Consider the following 21479-nt stretch of genomic DNA (forward strand, 5'->3'; position numbering starts at 1 on the left):
CATTAGGTTGAAGCTTCAAGCTTTGGGCTTAGGATAAATTAACCTGGTTTGTGAATTAACTCTGCTTAATTTCTGGAAGTGTATTGTCCACACTGGCAGGTGAAAAAGGAACTGTTGCCAATACCCTGATATGGTAAAAACATTTGAAAAAGATGAGCTGCTCCCATTCTTGTTCCCAGTTTAAAGCCTGGCAGATAAATCACAGAGCTGTGCCCCCAGTGTGGTATTCATGTCTGGGTTCTTCCAAGATATTGATCCTCTAGGGCTATTTGCTTACTTGTATGGCAGGGAAAAACTACCTGGAACAAGGAAAGGAGGTTAATCTTCACTGTAAAGACACTGGTGAAGCACTTCAATAATGGTAAAACAATATCAAACATCTCACTTGGGGAATAACCTAGCAAAACTAACAAATTTTACTCCTGGCATAAAATTGCAACTCTAACGATCTCTGTTTATTTCTTCCCATTGTATTGTATAAACACTTGAGTCTTATTATGGCTTTATTATTTGGAGATATTAGAGCTGATAAATAACTGGTCTATGCATCCTTTTTTTCTGCTCATTTCCCTTCACATTAGCAATGTACTGTGCGTTGGAGTGTACGCTGTTAATTTGTCGTGACTTCATGTTTCTTAGGTCTTGTTTTGCACATGCTGACTTAATTTGAAACCCATTTAAACCTCTTTTTTGTTGTTCTGTTGCATCTCAGCATAGTTTGCTAGACTCATTTAGTGGAAATCTTTGGTGTTTTCCTCTTTTGGTACTTGTTCTGAAATCAGACCCTGTCTGCAAGTTGGGCTTTCTTGTTGTCTTGTTTCTTCTAGCCTCTGATCAGCCAACAACAGAGTCGCATTCAGCTCTTCAGCTATGACTTCACTTGCTAGCCGAATGGAACAGTGTATTCAGTGATAACTGTTGGACAAAATGATAGTCACTCAGTGAATACCCTTTTGGTTCTTTCAAGACACTCGGTCAAGTTGAATACAAACCAAGCCTGATATAATTGCAAGCCAATTGGAAATGCAGTTAGCAAACCGTTTGAAGTTATAATAAGAGATGAATCTGGGAATTTAATTTGGCATTGATTTATATATTGTGGAAATTATTACAAGTATTGTAAAACAAAGATGAACTCAAATTTTTTGAGTAAATGCTTTAATTTTTAAGAGGTGCCTGTGACATTCTTCAGTCAAAGATTACTTCTTCTGGAGAGACAGATGAGTGTTTTCAATATTTGTGCCCATTAGTACTGTACAGAACCACCTATTATTTATGGATCGTTTGAAATTACCAAATTCCTGATTTTTATTTTTTTACAACACAATTTTTCAGGAGATCATCTTTGCCTAGTTTGTCATGCGTGCATTGTCTTGGGTAAGGAACTTGATGTAATGCTGCACAAATGTCAGTTAGCCATAATCTTGTAAACAGGCTGGTGTGGGATTTCATGTCCCCCACACCCTGACTTTCTGTCCCAAGCTAAGGCTGTCAGACCGTAATAAGCAGTTAGAAATTTGTTAGGGGAAACGCCAAACGCCAGTCTAGCAGCAATATCATTATTGATCTGGTTCTGAAGAGAAACTGTATGAAATAGGAGAGAGTTACAGGATATAATGCTTGCAGGCATTACTTGACAATCCAAAAGGGTATGTAGGTATGTAGCAGATAGATTTTTGTCTTATGTGTAGTAGTGGCTTGCAAGCAACTACACAAAGCTGTACTTAAGAAGCCTCCAAGTTCATTTAAAACTTGAAATACGATGGAGTACCACATCATAGACTATTAAACTTATTTTTTTTTGTGAAAGCTGGTTTCAGATAGGCTAGTAGGGTAGCATCTTTTGTAGTAGTGACAGTCTTTGTTTTGAGGTCTTATAGATTGTGCTATAGTGTTTTTGCTGAGGATGACACGCTTCTCAGTTCTAGAACAGAATAAAGCCACGGTGACATTCTCCCTTCTGAGCAAGAAGTTCTCTGTGGTTCTGCTCCGGCTTCCTCACAAAAATGCCATGTCTCTGTTTTCCTCTACCTACATAACCTTCTTGCATGCTTATCTGAATGCATGAACTGGTCCCGTTCCCATCCTCAGTGTTTGTTCGCCAGCTGGACTGAAGCATGCCAGTGAGGAATCTGCAAATCGCTGCTGCTTGCTGGTGGAGGCCATTCTGTCCTGCTGTGACTCTCAGGCTGTGCTATAAAGGCCGGCCAAGTGATCTGAGTGGCAGAAGCTTAAGGTTGGAGTGCTTCTCGGAGTGTGTTCATTTCCAGTGTTGTCTGAATAAAGCCCATTGAATTTAAGAGAGCAATTTTTAATAATAGGTTACTTCTACGTGTGTTTAGTAATTACTTCCTTACCCTGTCCCAAAGCAGTGTATTGCTTTTCTGAATACATAAAACAGAAAACGTTTCCTTATTACATGAGAAGTGTAAACATACATTATACTTGTGTTCTTGGCTAAAAGTCTGCACAGCGCAGTAATGTTAGTTAGGCCATTATCATGTAGTAGTTATGAAAGACATTATAATGTCTTTCAAGCGGTCTGATCTAAACAGGAAGACATTTTGGCGTCACCCTCTGAGTCTTTGTGAAAACATTTTGTACGTTAAGAGACTTCTCAGTGCAGAGATAAATTCTCATGTACAACCTTAAGCTAGTACTAGACGTGTAATTTCTAACAATTCTACATACTGAGCTTGGGAAGAAGAAAATGAGCATCACACTGGTTCTGTTCACTCCACTACCTTTGTCCAGTCAATTTACTTGGAACTTTTTAAAACCTGTATATGAAGTTCCAGAGCCTGGACAGATCTTGTCAATATACCTAGGACTTAAGTAAGATGTTTTGCTTTTAGTTGGCAAAGAGGTTGTCTTAAATGAATCATCCCTAACTTATCACTGTCCCTGTAACTGTTGTTCATTGTCTGCACAATAATTTAATCAGCTGCTTGCTTGAAGTTACACAGATATTACTAATAACCCGGTAGAGAGTCATCACTAGTGTATGCTACTTGCATAGTCCAGAAAAAATGTTTTTTTGTTTTTGTCTTTTACCGCTGTTCCTTAGCTGTATTGTTATTTTCACAGTGACCTGTTTGGACTGTGTGTATTTGTAGTCTGAAATCTGCAATATTTGACGATTGTGTTCCATGTCTTGAAGGATTTAATATGTTCAAGATGTATATTAATATAATTGTTGTTGATATTAACTGTTAATTATGAATGTAATGATTAATGCCTTTGTGCCTTAAAATACAAATGATAGATTAAGGTGACTGCTTTATGCATTAATGCTTTTGTGTTCATTACATTTTTTCCTTTGAACCCAGTCCTAGTAATTTCTTGACAGTAGTAGCCAGCTGATGGAGTCCCGCTAAGGCCTGCCTTGCCTTCAGACTAAAGGTTTCAGGAGCTTTAGATACCACCATGCAGTCTGTTCCCCTGCGTGGCTGCAGACACAGATATGTGTGCTTCTGCCTTCCGTAGGAGATGAACATGTGAAGCTAAACAGCTAGGCCAGAGGCATTGATTAGATGCGGTTGCCTTTTGTTGCAGTAGGATTTACTTCTCTAGCTCTCAGGCAAAAGAAAATAAAATATCTGAAATACAGATGAGCTTAACTGCCAAGAAAGTATATAGGCAAAGTGACACTAGGTTAGTTGCTCTACTTTGAAGGTGCTTTGCATTTCCTGTGCTGTTCTGAGTTGATAAATGTCTTGTGTTTTATTATAGGTGCATATTTATTCTCTTGGTATGACACTCTTCTGGGGAGCTGACCATGAAGTACCTCAAAGCCAAGTAAGTTTGAATTTGGTTTTGTTTAATATCACGGTCTCAGACTTGGTAGTGTGACCACTTCGACATGTGAATTAACATGACACGATGTCCTTGTGGGACGCAGAAGAGTGTGGCTTCCTTGCTCTACTTGGAGCTTTTCCCTGTGGTGTGTAAGACTATTGTTAGCTTGCAGAAAGAAGGTGCTGATAGAACGTCTGTCAGTTTCCATGTAGGTATATCTGGGCTAGTCTATACTGTAGTGTCACAGGCAGAAAAACAACAGTTAATGCTGTTTTGTTTTAGTCTTATGTATAAAAAATAAACATTTAAGTAACGTCGTTGATTTACTCATAATAAAGCAGCTTGTGATCTCTGCTGCTGTAATTTCAGTGAGTCTGGAATTGGCACGTGCCAATACTTGCCTTGCACAATGGCCAAGAAAAAGGGTATGAATTGCTTGGAAGAGGGAGTAGACTTGCTACTGACTTGTCAGCCACTGCAGACACAGTCGCAGACTGCTTAGAGCTGAATGTTATTGCTCAAGAGGTTATCTCCCACACCCAGCAGAACGCCTTCACTTAGTTGTGGAAAGAGTCTGGAATGCCTAATTCGTCATCTGCCTGGGTGCTCCCACCTGCTCCCAGCTCAGCTGTTTGAAGGCAATATCTAAAAGGGTGAAAAGTAGGTGAAATGCACAGAGAAAGCATTTAATGAGAGACCTGGTGTTGAGGGATTTGACAGAGCATTGTGCAGCTCAGGGAGCTGAGCTATTTCTGTTTCATGTTTTGGTTCAGTCCTATTTATTGGCGTTATGTTTAAGGGTAAGGAAGGAAATTTTGAAAGGCTTTGGGAGCTGAAGTGCTCGGTTTCTAAAATTTTTTGTACCATAGTAGTTGGGTTCTAAGTCCTCCTGCTTTGGAAATAGCTGCCTGAATGCAGAAGTCACAAAATTTGATGCTGACAGTTACAGGAATACTTCTTGGTAGTCTACCATGTCTGTCCCCCAAACTCCACTGTTTTCTTAGACAGTTATCCCCCTTCTTTGCTCACCTGCCTTGTAAGGGATGAAGGGAGCAGTATAGAGCAGTAGCAGGAGAATGGCTTGAGATAGGTGTTCAGCGGAAGGTAGGTAGGAATGAATTTTCTTCCATGTTTTTGTTCCTTCCTTTAGTATTAGATTGTAGCAACAGTTTTATAGTAATGCAGCAGGAAGAAATGCTTTCTCAATGCTTTCTCTCGCTCAGTGTTTTTCCAAAGTATGGTGTGGTGAGGTATGTCTGGAAAGAAAGGGGGAGCAGAAGTACAGAATTTTCCATCAAATGTTCTGGTGCTCTGCCCTGTGGAGGTAGTAGAGGCAAAAGGACAGGCTGTGTATGGCATAACTTTTAAGTGTTAGTGTGTATGTGTGGAATTTCACTGTATTTTATTTGCCTGCATTTGTTGGTTGATGGGCTGCTTCTCTGCTGGGAATTTGGTTGAACTGCAAGAATGATTTGTATGTTTTGGGAGAAGAAGTGCTGAAAAAATAGGTGGGAAAAGCCTACGTTAGTTATACCAGGGTGATCCAGAAGAGTTATTTATGGCACCATTTAAGAAATAAAAAAATCAGGAGCACTAACACAGGAAAGGTGGGAAGATTGTTATGTCTATGTCAAAAAGCACGCGACAGAGCTTGTGCTTTGTAGATAACCCCCCACGATGGGACAGTTGCACAAGGGGAAGTTGAGTCCTCAAATGCTGGTGGCACCTGAGAACAGGTGTTATCTCTGACCATTGCGCACCCTGTGGAGTCGTATTCCACTGGCAGTGTGCTGGATTAACTGGTTGGGGAGAGGATAATCAAACCTAGATTGTTCTCCACCATATGTTTGTTTTTTTTAACCAGTGGCTTTGCTGCTTGAGACCTTACTTCTTTGTTGATAATGTTTGGTGGTGGCACTGGACTTTGGAAATGCTGACCCAGCTGGAGCAAAAAAATATCCAAGTGTGGAATTACAGAAAAGTAGTGAGGCAGACAGAGTCTTACAGAATGATTGTAATGAGGACTAAATTTTATGTTTGTGACCGGCAGAGTGTTTAAAAACAGCAAAGACCTTTAAGCAAAACCCTTTCACTGGTAATTAAGCCCTTGAGAAAGGAAAGTGGCAGTGTCCTGATGGTACGGATCAGGCAGCTTGTATGGACCATACTGTTGTAGGAGCCAAATCTAGATCCTGGCTGATTGTCTAGTGACTGTAACTGCAACTTCTTACCACCTAGATGGTGACTTCCACATTGGCACTCATTTGATGTAGGCAATAAGCCTCATGAATAGTCATTTTATTACGTTGAATGTCTTTTGTTTGTATGTGTGTGCTGCAGGTGACAATTAAAATTGATTCTCACCTCCCTCCCATTTTTGTTTGTCATTAGCCTATCAAACTTGGAGAGCATCTCAACAGCATACTCCTCGGCATGTGTGAAGATGTCATTTATGCCCGTGTATCTGTACGGACCGTTCTGGATGCCTGCAGTGCCCACATACGGAACAGCAACTGTGCCCCTTCTTTTTCATATGTGAAACAGTTAGTCAGACTGGTTCTGGGAAGCCTGTCTGGGGTAAGTCTTCGTACGTGTCTGAGGGTTAAGGGAGATCAGCAGGAAGAGAGCTAAATTGCTAAATCAGATTCATTGCGCAGTCGTTCTTCCTCTTGTTTGACCATGTTGCAGTTGTGATAAGGGGGATTGTTGAAAGGGAAAAACTCTGAAATTGTAGGAGGAGAGAATTGTTCTCCTCTTGGTAACAGTTTGTGCACTCGACAATTCTTCCTGGAATAAAGATTTAAGCTGCTGTTGCTGAGGAAGATAGTTTTCTGAAATGGTTATCCTCTTTGGAAGAGAAGTAGGAAAAAACATGAACTCTGGGGGCAAACATTAGACCTATTCCTACTTGAAATTCTGCAAAAATGATGGCTGTGGTGTTTCTTTTTTATAAGTGTTCTTGACTTTGGGAGAGTCACTGATTAACTGGAAGAAGGACTTCTTAGTCAGTGTGCCGGTTCTCTTGCACTTCTCCTCAGCTCCTGGATAGATAGGATTTTGTGGAGGACTTTATTGTCTAATGATGACAAATGCCTTGAACTCTTGTAAGAAGTGAAGCATGCTACATGAAATCATCCTGCAGAGTTACTATTCCTGACAGGCGTCCTCTCCCTTCACCTAAACCATCACAACGTAGCCACAGATTAGTCAAATGACTTCAGGCTCTGAATTCCAAGGAAGGCCATAAATTGTCAATATTATTAAGATTGTTCTTTGGTCAGTACTTCCTTTTCCTTGTGTTCTGTTCATAATTCTAACAACTGCCAAGGAGTATGTTTTTGCTAGAGTGATATGCAGCGGTGATCTTGAGTTTTATCCTGTTCTATACTGTTGAAACTCTATCTCGTAGAGGTTACACAAATGTAAAAAACTGGTGTCTGGAGACGTAGCACTGTAATTACAAGAAGAGTATTTGAGTTGATAGTACTCTCATTTAACAATTTGTTTTATTATTTAATAGTTACTTAGGCTCTATAAATCTGGTTTGGAAGTTCTTGCATGATGTTACAGGTCCCTGTGTTTGTCCAATGTTCAGCAGAAGCTGTCTGTGACAGGACTCCGGAAGCAGCACTGAGTCGGAGTTCCAGATTTGTCTAATGTGTGAGGTTATGTCTGTCAGTCCAGTTTGCTCCTCGCTGTTACGTCTGTCAGTCCAGTGCTCCTCGCTGCAATGTCCAAACTCTTGTGCAGCTGCCAAATGGATCTGGCTTGTGATTCAGTGAAATGAAGGCCTACAAGGCCTTAATCACTGAAGCTACTAAAGTGAAGATCTAAATCTTAAATCAGGCCATGAGCTATAGAAACAGCCAGTGTGGAGAATTAAGTCATTCATTTTCAGATTCTTAATGGCCCTTTTTGCTTAGCAAATTTTCTGCTTTTCTGCTCATCTTGTCCTTGTCACTGGGCTTGCAAAGGGTCTCCACAGTTAGTGTGACAAACTGACTGGCCTGGCCAGCCGAGGACAGCAGTGGTGGTCCTAAATGCACGTGCTGAATCTAGCTGCTGGGTTCCCGTGCTGCGCTAATGACCAAGGAGCAGGACTGCTGGACGTTATCCAGTGTTGAAGCTTTGCTAATATCCTAATTTTCCTCTGGCAGAAGTATGTCTTAATCTAAGTCGAGGCTTTGCAGCAAAACAAGAACAAAATAGTTGAGTAGAGCCATGTGTTGACAGAACAACAGCAACATAGCTGTGCTTCTGGGTTTTTCTGCGCCTTAGTCAGCCCTCCATGCTGGTTTTAACATTTTAACTCTGTATGTGTCCTTGAATTTCAGTTTAATAAGAAACGTACATAAAGCTGTTTTTTCAGAACTAGAGTAAACTTTAGTGTGCCTCTGATCCTGCCTGGGCTTTTCAAAGGTTGGAGGAGCCTGAGCTCTGCAATAGGTCCTTGGGTGATATGTGAAGCACAGTGAGAGATCCTCTTGCATCTTTTCACTTGATGTTAATATCCTTTGTAAAGGGCAATACAGCGTAGGACTGATCGAACCTGTTTCATGTTGAGTTGCACAGTAACTGTGATGGATAAAGCTCTTTGATGTCTCCATCCCACCTCCCAGCTAAGCCACTGTTTAGGTTGGGCTGATTGCCACCATATCAAAACACCTCAATGAGAAGTCTTTGTTACAGCAAATAAGTTTTTTTTTTTTTTTTTAATGAATGATTGATTGTGCATGTAAAAATCACTTCTTTGGGGAAGTGGTGTTTAAAAAAAAAAAAAAAAGCTAAAAATTAGTAATAAGAACAGTGAATTTTGGAATACAAAAAGAATGTGCCTGTGGGGATAAATGTAACTTCTCACAAGTGCATAAGCTATTACATACAAAATAAGTTGCTTGAGTTATCAACCAAAACCTCTCAGGTACGAGACAGTTCTCTCAACTCTGTAGAGGACACATCAGGCTAATCACAAGTTCCAGTCATGTTGCAACCATGGAACGCATAAGGTTTTCAAGTGGTGCTGTCTTTGGAGTTTGCTGCAGGGATGGATGTATTTAAGTTACACAGTTGTGAACTTAATTCATACTTACTAGAAAAAAGTCAACCAGTTGTGTGCTAAAAATCCTGCCCTGAGTATTCAGATGTCAGTACTACAGGGGATGGTCTCGCTGGTGAAACCATTTTTTCTTTTGAAACATTTGAACCTGTACTCCGAACTTGAACTTTAATATTCAATGCTACCTTGTGTTGTGCGTTATTTAATGGGCGCTAGTTTAATGTTACTATGAGTTCTTTCAGTACGTAACTAGGCGTCATTGCCTATTTTGCAGATGGATCAACTTGCTTGCAATGGAGATAAAAAATTGCAGCCAGACAGGAGCCAGGCTATTCGGGAGAGGCTGAGGGGGAAAGGACTTCCCACAGGTAAGTGCTTCCTTGCAGGGAGGGTCACGGCAATAACAGCCCTGTGGGAGACCACATTTGCGGGGTAGATTTTGCAGCCAAAGAAGCTGAGTATTGGAGCCCTTGCTCACGGTAACAGAGCCCTGTTGGTAGTTCCATGTCTAACAAAGCACAGACTATGTCAACAAGAGAAAAATTGTTTGTAGAAAATACACGTCTTTTTCTGGTTCTGTTCCTGATGCTAGGAACAAGGTGGCCAGAAGTTTTATTTCAGGGGAGGAGAAGTTTCAGGCAACTGGAGGAAAAGGAAGCGGCTTCTCTTAGTTCCTTCATTTCTGTGGGCCCTGCTTTACCTCACTGTAACGCTCCTTGCATACAGCCGCTTGCTTTCCTTCCCATGCAGCTCAGGGCTCTTCTCTCTGCACACAAAGCTTCTTGGTACCCCCTCTTTTTCCCTTAGCAGAGGTGGTGTGTGTTTGTCACAGTTCTGCTGTGCTTTGGCAGTGTGAGGTGGACGTGGAAACAAGGTAAGGTTGTAAAGTTGCTTCAGGGAGGTTAGGAAAGAGGAAAAGGGGGAGGAAGGGAAACAGCCCTTTTTGGGGACACACTGCCGTTGTTGCCAGTGGGGAGTAAAAGGGATTAAGTGATGTGGGACGACAGCCAATTGCTGGCCAAGACTTTATTAGATGTTGCTGTTCAGGGTCTGTGGCAGCATGAGCTCTGTGCTAGGCTTTTCAGCCAAGAGTAGGTGTTCTTCCAAATGACCGATCTCATCTTTTTTTCTGAAAGGGTTGTGGAGCATTTGTGATGTTCCAGTTGGGCCAATCAATGTCATTGTGAGGCAGGCAGTGCGATGCGATAATTATCTGAGACCTTTACTGCTTTAAAATGCTCATCAGTAAATGGAGTACCTTGGTTAGCAGTATGTGATGTTTTCCACGGATACTCAGCTTTGTAAATGCTAGCAGCACAGACTTTTCAGCTACCTTATATTAGCGCTCTGCCTAGTTACCACTAGTAAACATGGAACGAAAGTGTGTTGCTGATGTGCTTGAGCTGCTCCCTCTGTCTTTTAGTTTGGTGTCCTCCAAAAACAGCAACAGTTCTCATCTCCTCCAGAGTCTTTCTGCAGCAATAGGAAGACCTCTAGGAATTCAGGGTTTGGGACTGGATCAATCCAGTTGACTGGATTTGTAAACAGTAGCATGCTTTCCTTCTTAAGCTCTTGTCTTAAAAATAATTCTTTCCCTGGCTCCCATCAGTTCTGCAAAGGTTGTGCCAGAACCTGATTGTTTTGATTTGTTAAATTGTTAGTTTCTTCTTGAACCCTCTTCTTTCCCAATTTCTAGTTTCGTCATATTCATGGTTTCTTTACACACCTTTGTTCTTCTGCAAGTACATACCATATTCTTCACCGGGCACTTTTCTTTTGCTTTTCAAGTGGATTCCCATCATCTTCAGTTTAATTAATAATTTGCTATGTAGCACAGCAGAACTTGATTTGAGCACATTAGCATTTGGCTACTACCTCAAGCTTGGTCATTTCCATACTCTCATTTCCATCATCTATTCTGCTTTTGATCCCATGATTATCATAAATTGCCTGTTTTGAGAATGGTCAGAATGAATATTTGTTTCGTTTTGGAGGCATAGCAAGGTTGTTTTTAAACTGTTCTCACTGTACTAGCAACCCTAATTTTTTCTTTACTTTGTTCTCTTGCTAATACAGCTGAACAGTCTTTTGCTCTTCTGCTTTTATTTTTCTTAGAAAATGCTCATGTTGAAGTCTGTGTATGCTTTGAGGTTTTTTACTTTTCTGTTTATTTTTCTTACAACTTTCTGGTTAAGCTGTTTAGCAGATGATTTTTTTTTAATCTCCAAGAAGTCATGTTTGTTCCCAAAGTCTTAACTGTATCTTAACAAAGTGGTTTTTTTTTTTTTTTTTTTTTTTTTAGGTTTTACTAGATTTTGTAGATTGGTGCAATAGCTCCAGCCAGTATCTCCATGGCTTTTTGGCTCAGTGTCCAGTCAAATAACCTCTCTTTAATGCCTGAAACATTTTCTGAGGACTATGCCTTTTGCTTACAGAGTATAGACTAGATGATCTAATTGGTGTTTTCCTACTGTATCCTCTGACTTCATAAAATGTCATGGCCAGAATACTCTTTCCTCTTATCCTTGCTTTCTTTGAATCACTTAGTATGTATGATGGTGCTTCTGAGATGTTTGAGAGGCATTGCTTTTTATTTTAATTAACGCAACATTCAGTTAGTATGCAGCGTCTGGGTCACTGAAGGGCTGTGGAGCTGGAAGTCTGGCTGCTGGGTGCTCACTTGCCTTCTGGCTCTGCCTGAGATTGCCACAGTGCCAGGCAGAACAGGTTCCCTGCAGTGTGTGAGCTTGTGAAATTACCAGCTTGGAGAGGACTGCCTGAACAAAGGGTTCTCTCAGACTGAGGTGTCCATCCGAGTCAGCTGCTACAGACCAGGACATTGTGGGTTGTTTTTTTTGTTGTTGTTTTGTTTTAGGTTCACCTATTCTGATTCCATTCCAACTTGTTTCAGTTTCCCTATATCACATTAATTACCTGTGGAACTCTGTTTACTTATCTCTTTTTCCCTAAAGGGCTTAAAACAATCTTAGTCACCCCCGCAGACTTTTCCATTTCAACGTCTGACTTCAGTCCCATTCCCTGGTCCTTTTTTTTTTTTTTTTTTTTATTTTTTACTAGCATCATCTTAATTCTCTGTGTTTCCATCTTCAACATATGCCTTCATCTCGCTTTGCTGAGCCCTCAGGGAATATAGACCATCAGAAACATACGGAACAAGACATCCTTGTAACCAAATGGGCTCTAGCTATTTTCACTTCCACGTGGCATACTTATTGAATCATATATTTGAAAGTTAGGGTGATCCCAGTGAAAAGGGTGTCTGATATGAGTGATAGCTCTCATTTGATTCAGGGCTATCTAATTCTTTGTTCTATTTATTGATTTACAATGAATGCAGGAGTATCAAAATGTTGCTGCATCCAACTTCAGATTGATGATCAGTCATGCTGAGTTAATGAATATAGAGATGGTTCAGCTGAAGAGAGATGTGCTCCTAGTTTCGGTCTTTGAAAGACTTAAACATGAACTTTAAGATCAGTTTTGCATATCTCGGTCATCCAAAATTACAGTTGTTGGGGCTTTTTATTGGCTTAGGATAAATGTTTTGAAATATTTTTCTACTTCATGTGTTGAAATCAGGTATTTTGTTCTCCTGTATGCCAAGGTTGGATGTTTTCAGTTATTTATTTCTGTCTTTACATCTTAAGTACAATTATTAAATTATTAAATAGCTTCATGCTAATATTCTCCCCAATTAAATTTATTTTCTGTCTCTTTCATGACCCACTTTCTGTGGTTATTTTGGTGAATGAGCTTTATGTCAGGGCAGACTGCAGAAGTAATTAATTCTAAATTAATATTACAGAATGTTTGCTTTTAGTCAAGTCATACTCAGAGCACAATATTTAGGAACTGACTTAGCCAGCAGAAATAGAAACAGTAAAACCTGGTGTGAGTCATCTGAATATATGAGTTATTAAGGTTTCCTGTTCAAAACACTGTCGACCTTAAGAGTTTTCAAGAATTATTTGTGGAAGTTGTTTGATAAGATTCTTTTGGGGTGACAAAAGAGCAAGTAATTTTCAAACTCTTCTGAACATAAAGCAAGAATTAATTCACCCCACTACTGTTTTTGCTAAAAACCATAGCGTTCATCCCTCAAAAGAATGTAGCCTATTTAAAACTTGGTTGAAATCTCCATAACTTAACCAGTCCTGGGAGTCTGCTTCCCAGCTCTGAAATAAATGAAATCTTGCACCAGAGAAGTATTGCTGTATCTCCTTGTGTGTTTACTTATTAAGTTCCACCTTGTGTTCAGGATCTGTCTGCACCAAGAGCAGACCTTTGAAATCATACTTGTCTTTTCAAGAAATTTAGCTACCATGTTTCTTGGCTTTGCTTTCCTATCACAATGCTCTTCAGTGTGACCTTGACTCCTACATCATGGAGTCTGTCCCAAATGAACCTTGTGTGTTACAGTGCTGCAGTTTGAGCCGTCAAATTTCCAACCTTCATCTCTGCCAAAAGCATGCATGCCACCTTATTCTGCTTGTGATGACTTCAAAGTATCATCCACTTCACCTTATCTCTGCTTAATAGGAAAGTGGAAAGAGGGAACAAAATTCTAAGTGTTGATGAAGTGCCTGTTTAATTAGACCATACACTCTGTTAAGTGCAGTAAAAATGGTAGGTTTTGTAAACCAAATAAAAGATCCTAAGGCTCCAGGAAATCCTTTTAATTTTAACAGGAATACTAATGTTCAGTTAGCTCTCTCCAGAGTATTTATTGCTTATATGGCTGCCCAGCAAAAACTCACAGGAAAGAGAAAATAAGCCATTTTGATTTTGATCCAGGGAAATTAATTGCGGATTATGTTTTAGTACCCAATCTTGATGAAAATGTAGCTTTTAGTCTATAAAGAAAGAGTTTATAGTGATCACCTACACATGTGAACTGAAACAGATTTCATTTTCTTGCTAAATCCAAGCACAAAGCTTTCACTTACAAAAAAAAACAAAACACCAAAAAACCACAGAACTTTATTCCATTGATTTGAGATTCTCTTATCTGGCAATCTTCACACACACACACCCTGCCCATCTTCCCGCTATTAGAAAAACAGAACTGAGTAGGTGGGAGAAAAATTTCAAGAGTTGAACAAAACAAAATAGAAGCCAGATGAAGATTTTTATTTTTTTTAATCGTTGTTTTGCACTCTAGAAATGGTGTCTGTTTTCTTCCAATACATTCGTGCATCCTGCAGTTCTGGTGGTCGGTGGTGGTAGAGATCTTGTGATCTTCGGTATAATTGCTGCTGCTTTACTGAGCTTCCAGCCTGGCAGTGCTGCTGGTGGTGCTGAGGGCAAACTCGGAACTCTGGGACAAAATGAGAGGGAACGCAAAGACCCAGGAGTAAAGCAAACAGGAAATGTAAAATGCTGTCTCTGTGCAGAAAACGAGCTGTATGCCTGAGTTTCTTCTGCACTGTGCCCAAATCCGGGAAGGGAAAAGCAGGGTGGACCTTTGCCTAATTGACTCAGAAATGTACTGAAAGGAAATCAAACCATAAGCCTTAGTAGAGAAAACTGCAGTCGTGCAGTTCTCTGTCCTGCAGAGATGCTGAGGAACAGGAGAGGTGAAATGCTGCACTTAGGAGGTGCAGCTTGGCAAGTGTCTCTACCACTGTTCTGAACAAGACTGGAGTTTCTGGAGCTGTTTAGGTTGTTTGATAGTGGAGCCATGCCTGTCCAAAGCTGAGCACAGATTGTTCTAAAGGATTTACAGCTTTGCTGTTACGCACGGCACTTTGAACAGTCCTTCAGTCCAGCTCATTTCGTCCTTGACAAAGAACACATTATTTTAGGAGCACTTCAATCTCAAACTTGGAATTTCTCAACAATTAAAAAAAAGTAAGAGAAAGGAGGAGGTGCTGTTTCTAGCAGGCAACCCACAGGCCACAGCTGGCTCTGTGGTCTTCTGTTTGGCTCACAGCCAGCCCCAAAGGGATTGCAAATCCAACTCCTCCATCAGCTTCCCACTCACATCTGAGAAACTAACCGCATTGTCTCGGGATAAGGATTTTTCTCTTTAGCTTTTCTGCACACTGATTGTGTGGGAGATGTTTTTTTAAACTTAGGCATAATCAGTTCCTCTTTTCTGAGCTTCCTGTCTAGCAGTGATGGTCTGCTCTTTTCGACGCATGTGGGCGACCTCTCTTTCTCCCCCCAGCCCAGCACATGTGCATGCACATATGGGTGTACCTGTAAGCATTGCTGAAATGCAGCTGGAAAAGGTTTTCTGTTCTTTACAGACAAAAGAAAGGGGTGATCAGAAAGCATTTCAACAAAGTCGAACTGAGTTTATTCAGTATAAATAGACCCAGTCTGTGTTTGCATAATGCTTGATCAATTGCCTGTACGATGAAGGCGTTACACAAATAATTGCAGACAGACTGAATTTAGGTAGGACCAGATGACAGCTCTTTAGCTCAGATGAAAATGGACAAGATTACTGGCAGTGAGAAAGACAGATGGTTCGTAAATAACACTTGTCAAAAAGGGTGTAGTTGCATTCATAGCTGAATACTCCAAAGGAAAAAGGAAGCAGGCCCATGGTCATGTAGTAAACGTAACTTTGGCCTTTTTGTGCTCGTGTGGAAACGTAGATTTGGGTTTTAGCACCAGAAGGGATTTTTTTGTGAACTCTTGGTGATTAATTGCTATGCTCATGGTATGTATTCCCTCGCTATATATTATACTTTGGAATCATGCAATTACTATAATTGCATTTGAATTATTTACAGTAATTATGAATAATTGCACTAATGTAAAATCAAGCAGAAGATAAACACCCAGGGGCGAGATGTGAAATTGAGAGTCCAGATACTGTTCTGAGAGTTGGTTTCAGCAGAAAAGTTCTGGGGGAAGTGGAAAGTCTGCTCCTTGTCATTGCTCACATGCTGTGGTATCTTAACTGCTTGTGGCTTGTCCTGTCACCATTACCAAGATGTAGGGAAGCGCTTCTCTATCCTGTCACATTGCTGGGTAACTGAAGTGTAGAGTAGCTCTGTGTGGTGCCGGGTGAGGAGATAGTTTGTCATTAGTGGAGCCGAGAAACTTTGGATAGGTCTCGAGAGTTTCCATTAGAAAGAGAAGCCATTTTCAAAAGGATGGCACGATTCACGTTATGACCTTCCATTATAATTTCAAGATGTAGAAGTTGAATTATGTAGCCAGGTTCTTTTTGATCCTTAGTTGGATCTTTATTCTTCATATTTCGCTGGCAGTCATGTTCTTTTTGCCACATTTCATCATAAAAGATGAAAAAGTAAATGTGATGGGTACACTGCATGTTGGCTCAATGAGTTTGGACTTGTGTATGCCATTCATCTGAAAGTAAATGTTTGGGGGTGTCAGAAAAATACTGCAGAAGTGCTTTGAAGACTGTCGTATTAAGGATGCACAGAGGATTCCAGGCTTCCCTGTGCCGGCAGTGTACCATTAGGGAATGGTAGGCCTTGTCCTGAAAGAGATTTACTGCAGTCGTTTAAGACCTCCTGATGTAAATCGTACTGAAGTAGTGTGTTGTGCAAGTCCAGGAAGAACAGTCAGAATTCCTTAATGGTTGGTTTTATGACTTTGGAATTCTATAACAGTGCTTACAGAATTGAGGGGGGGTGGGGACAGAATTATTACAAAAGGAAGAGTTGGCCTGGAGTGGTGGCTGGTTGGCCCAAGTAATGATGATCCAATTTGTTCGCTGCTTTCTGCAGCCAAGTTGCTCCTGTGCTGAGAAGTTTTGTACCTTGATCGTCGTGTGGACCTCTGCTCTCTGGTGCAAAGAGCAGCATGGACATGTGGCTGGTGTGAAGTACAGATCTGGCACTGTCCGGCATTGCTGCTCTTTCCACTCTCCTTCTCCACATGCCCAACTTCAGCAGGCTTTGTACCCCTGGTCTTCTCTTTGCCTCTCTCTGAGGATGATTCTTCAATGCCTCACATTGACACTGTGATCCAGTTTGGGGAGAGCTTGTTGGAATTAGGCTGAGAGGGATTTTTGTCTTGCAGAGGTGTTAAGAAGCACCAAGACTGGTGAAAAGCAGAGGTGGGAATGGGGAAGGTAATGAAGGAAAGAAGAAGGATGTCCAAGAGAATTTTAGAGTCTCAAGAGCAAACACGAAGGCCATGTGGGTCGCTGTGGAAAGGAGTTACAGAAAGACCTGCGGGCACAGTCAGTCAGCAGTGGGGAAGCAGTGTGTCTCCTGCACTGCTTCCTGACGGGACAGCTCATCTCCTCGTCGTTACGCAATTAGCTGAGTGAGAGGCCAAGCTGCAGCAATGAGTACTTTCCCGGTCACTGCTGATGAGACAGTGTTCCCGGCGTTCACTTTTCCTCATGAGGAAATGCCAGGTGGGTGGGTAACGTGGGGAACAGAAAGCACCTCTTGCATGCTGAGGCAAGGAGCCTGTGCTGCCCAACAGCAGTTTCTCAGCAGCAAACAGTGGATTCCTTCGTGTCTGTGGGTGCTCTGAAACAAGGTAATGCTTCTGCACGCAGGGCAGTAAAAGACCTTCTGAGCCGGGGATGTTCTTCTGAGTTGTGACCAATAATGTACCAGGCAGTCCTGAATTTACAGCACTGGTAGTTTATTGGAGCGGCAGCCGTCTCTCTTTTCCTGCTTTGCTTGCCATACTTTTTTCACTAAGGTCTTGTGTTTCCAAATACTTCTTGTATCGGAGTTGGTTGTTTTTTTTGTTGTTGTCTTTTTTTCATTAAAAAAAAAAAGTGAAAACGTATTAGGGAGATTGTCTTTTTTTTTTTTTTGCCCAAGTATACCTTGGAACTGTCGTTATCGCAGAGGATTCTTGGAGCTCCTTTTGATTTTCTGTTTTGGTGAGACTCTTAAATAATGGAGTTGTTTTGCTTTTTATCCCTGTCTCTAATGCCTGAGTTACAATCCTGTTTAGGATGCCTGATCTTGATGTAGATGTGCGTGAATGTGAAGTATGTGTTTGCAGAAGGGCTATCATCACAGTGTGCTGGATAGACAGTAGGAACTTGACAGTGGAAAATTATTTTTCAAAAGGCTTTGCTGTGTCCTTGAATATTATATGTAATTCACTAGCCTTGTGAGGGACATGCAGTCTGAGAGAAGCATCAGAGAATGACATGACACGAGATTTATCTGACCACAATGATAAATATTCTAAATCGAGTTTAGGGTTGAAGCCATGTTTATAAAAATATGAAGTGATGTGTCCAATTGTTTCAGAAGAGAAATTCATTCTCATTGGCAAACACTTCAGTTTTATTCTCTTGACTGTCTGAAACGTGGGAACCTTGTAATGGAGACATGTTTGGGCAAACAGAATCCTAACATGTCGCTATCAAATATTTGGGGGGAGGGGTAAGATGCAGGGGGGAGCATTCTGGTTTTGTTTGGCTTTTGTTTTGCTTTTTTTAAGCACCTGGTTTTAGCTTTATCACAGAAATAGAAACTGGAAAGAAATAGTCCCCCTTCAAGTAGAATGTCAGAGTACAAAGGTACAAAACCACAAGCTTTTAAAGCATTTCTAAGTGCAAGTATCAGCACCCTTACGGCATTCTCTGAAACTTGATGCAAAAGAATAATAGAAGTTCAGCTTAAGCCCACTGAACAAGTGGCAATTGATCTCAGTTGATTTTCAAGGGAGGAGGGACCGCTAGCACTGGAACCATCTCACAGAACAGAAGATAGAGCCCACGTATTTCCTCTGAGCCCACAGCTGTTTTCCTGTGTCAGGAGGACTTCAAGACAGCTTCTTGGTTGAGGTTGTATGTGGCAATATCACACTAAGGAAGGGGCTCGCTCTAAGAAAGGCACATACGTCACACTGTCAACAGCTGGGTGAGCAGGCATTGCTTAGACAGTCCCGCACAGAACACGTTGCAGTTGGCTGTTCTCAGTGGTGATACCAGGGTGAGGTTGAGATTGCCATATGAATGCAGTGTGTATGCTGCAGACTGAAAAGATTGGACTTGATGATGATTTTTGTAATGTATTTGATCAGTTGTAGTTATGAGTAGACTTCTGTATGTGTGGTATCTAAAATAGACTTCGGATTTTTATCACTTCATTATTGCAGAAGTATTGAAAAATTTTAGTGTTTCCTAATAGGAAATAGCAGTTGGTCAGTCTTCAATACTGGTTGTTTTTCTGTGACTTTAATATTAAGATGCTTACTATTTTATTCAGATCTCAGGTAGTCTTAAGAATACGAACAGTAAACTGGGGGTTCATCTGTGAATATTAAGAAGTTTCATTGTGCTTAGTAATGTTTGTAATTAGTTTTGTAAAACTGGGCAAGTACATTTAGAAAATCTTAGGCCTGAAACCAACGTAAGCATCACAGCTTTTCAATGACGATTATACGGTACTCTTTTGAGAGTGCATATTTCACCAAGAATATTACACCTCTGACAGTTTTTTTTTTTATTGTGGAAGTTATTTCATGATAAGGGAGAGGGAGAAGAGGCAGTGTTCACCAATATTGACTGATCCATTTATTAACAAAACGTGAAGTGTACAGGCTTGTGCCATCACCTTGACCTTGAGAGCTTTGTCAGTTTTTTGTTCTAGAATATTCTGCATCTTGAGAGACTGTCATCATCAAAAACAGTCATTACAGGAAGATCGAAGATTTTTTCAATTCCTATCTGCACAGTCATTCTTCCCTTGCTACCAATAGTACATTAAGGCATCTGTAAATGTGTGGAACAAACCTGGACTTGTTGAGAGGTGATGAGAAACTGCAGGTTGTGCCTTTGTGTGTGAGGGGTGAAATGAATTGCTGATTTTGGATTGATGGTTAAACAGTGCTTCTGGTGGTAGTCCAGACTAGGTTAAAAATACAGTGAGAAAACAAATTTGCACACGTACCTAGTAGTCATTTTTAATATTATTGTTTAATTATACTAGGCTATAGTTTTTCTTGAGCTCTTCAGAAATAGGACAAATATAACGTTTCTGAGCTATGAGATAGTTGAAGTTTTGTCTTTGACTGAGGTAGCAGCTGTCTGAGTCTTTTGCATGACCAAATCGATGCCAAATGTGTGCTTGGTGTACACTCCCAAGTAAATAACTTCTGTCGCACTCTTGTGTACTAAGTACAAATTACATGTATGAAATGTCTCCTTATTCCAGGAAAAACCTTGGTGGTTGATGCAGATGACGGACACAAGACTCATTTCTCTCAACAGACCATGCTTAACAAAGGGCTTAGCAAGTCTATGGGATTTCTGTCCATTAGAGGAACACAAGGCGAGGAAGAATTTTTCCAGGGCATTTCCTCAGATTACAACTCAGGACAGGAAGATGCTTTCTGTCCTCACAGATGTAAAACCAATGAGTTTGAAAAAAAAGGTCACCTTCATACAGATGCTGCTCCCAGGCGGAAGGTATGGGCTTCCTCCACAGACTTGCTCTGCACAACTGACAAGGCCGCTGAGAGGGACCATGCTGGAGACTCTCACAGGCATGGTCATCCGTGTGAGACATTTACAGTGCGGACTTCTACCACCACCAGAAACAAGGAAGCAAGGTACTCTGATGGCAGCATAGCACTGGATGTCTTTGGACCTCAAAAACTGGACCAAACGCGCCATGTGCCAGAGACATCAACTTCCGCAGCGATATCGAGTGCCTTTGACAGGATAAGAGAGAGACAAAAGAAGTTGCAGCTCCTGCGGGAAGCCATGAATGTAGAAGGTTAGTGAAGCTTTTAGATATTCTGAATCATTCCAGTCATTAAACAGAGATTGTCTTTATGATAAATTTGAGTTCTCTAATAGCAACTCTAGAAACTGCTGAGCTCTTACTTTTGTCCTCTGTTTTTAGGTGAAATCAAAGCATTAAAACATCTGTTGCCAACCAAGATGAAAGTGCTTGTCCAGATGATTTAGCCAGTGAAGATAGATGCTCTTTTAAAGTCAGCCAGTGTCAAGTTCATCAAGTGAAATTAGGAAATATATAGGTAACAGCCAATTGTCAGGTAATTTTCCTTCAAGGAAAACCTTCATCTTGAGCTCTTAAGGATGGATTTATACCCTGAAGGAAAAGAAGTGTGTCATCTACGGATCTCTCAGTTTTTGCTCTGTATAATTCTGGATGATCCAGTTAAGCCCCATAAATATGTAGTTTCTTTTGGGCTTAAGATCTTTACCTCAGTGAGGAGAATTGTCAATAAGTTCCCTCAGTTAATTTAGAGAACATGTTGGGGGAGAAAAACCTTGGGACTTATTGTGTGCACACTTATGGAAACGTCTTTATGTGGAGCCCTGTAATGGGGAACAGCGTGTTTCGTTTCTTTTGAACATGCAATGTGATTTTCAGGGGTTGTAAATTTAGGACAGCTGGATTGAAACTGAGTGCCAAGTCAGATCCTGTTCATGATGGACAAGAAGGTGTTCCTTGTTCATCTAAGGTATATGCTGGAAGAGCTGTACGTGCAGATCTGGCTGGGTGATGTAGTCCAGTGTGTAGAAAATTGATACAACTGAACAATCATGGTGGCCTGGCCGTTGTGTGACAGAAGTGACAACTGCCAGAAATAACAACCTCTGCCTTGTTTTCCTGCACTGAGGTGTGAACACCCCTGTTGAGGAGAGCTGATAAAGCCTTTCATC

The 21479-nt window shown here is 40.9% G+C and overlaps 1 protein-coding gene across 3 annotated transcripts in view; it reads left to right on the top strand.

Moving 5' to 3' along the window:
• The window catches only part of PTPN13 (protein tyrosine phosphatase non-receptor type 13), a 116370-nt gene that overhangs the window by 33548 nt on the left and 61343 nt on the right, over window positions 1–21479 (top strand). For all 3 annotated transcript variants that reach the window (XM_035548403.2, XM_035548395.2, XM_035548412.2), the window contains exons 4-7: window positions 3733–3798; window positions 6190–6375; window positions 9129–9222; window positions 19999–20562. In XM_035548403.2, the coding sequence (XP_035404296.1) occupies window positions 3733–3798; window positions 6190–6375; window positions 9129–9222; window positions 19999–20562 (910 nt within the window). The remainder of the gene's footprint in view (window positions 1–3732; window positions 3799–6189; window positions 6376–9128; window positions 9223–19998; window positions 20563–21479) is intronic.

This window comes from Cygnus atratus, chromosome 4 (assembly GCF_013377495.2).
Source record: "Cygnus atratus isolate AKBS03 ecotype Queensland, Australia chromosome 4, CAtr_DNAZoo_HiC_assembly, whole genome shotgun sequence".
In the NCBI taxonomy this organism is placed as follows: domain Eukaryota; kingdom Metazoa; phylum Chordata; class Aves; order Anseriformes; family Anatidae; genus Cygnus; species Cygnus atratus.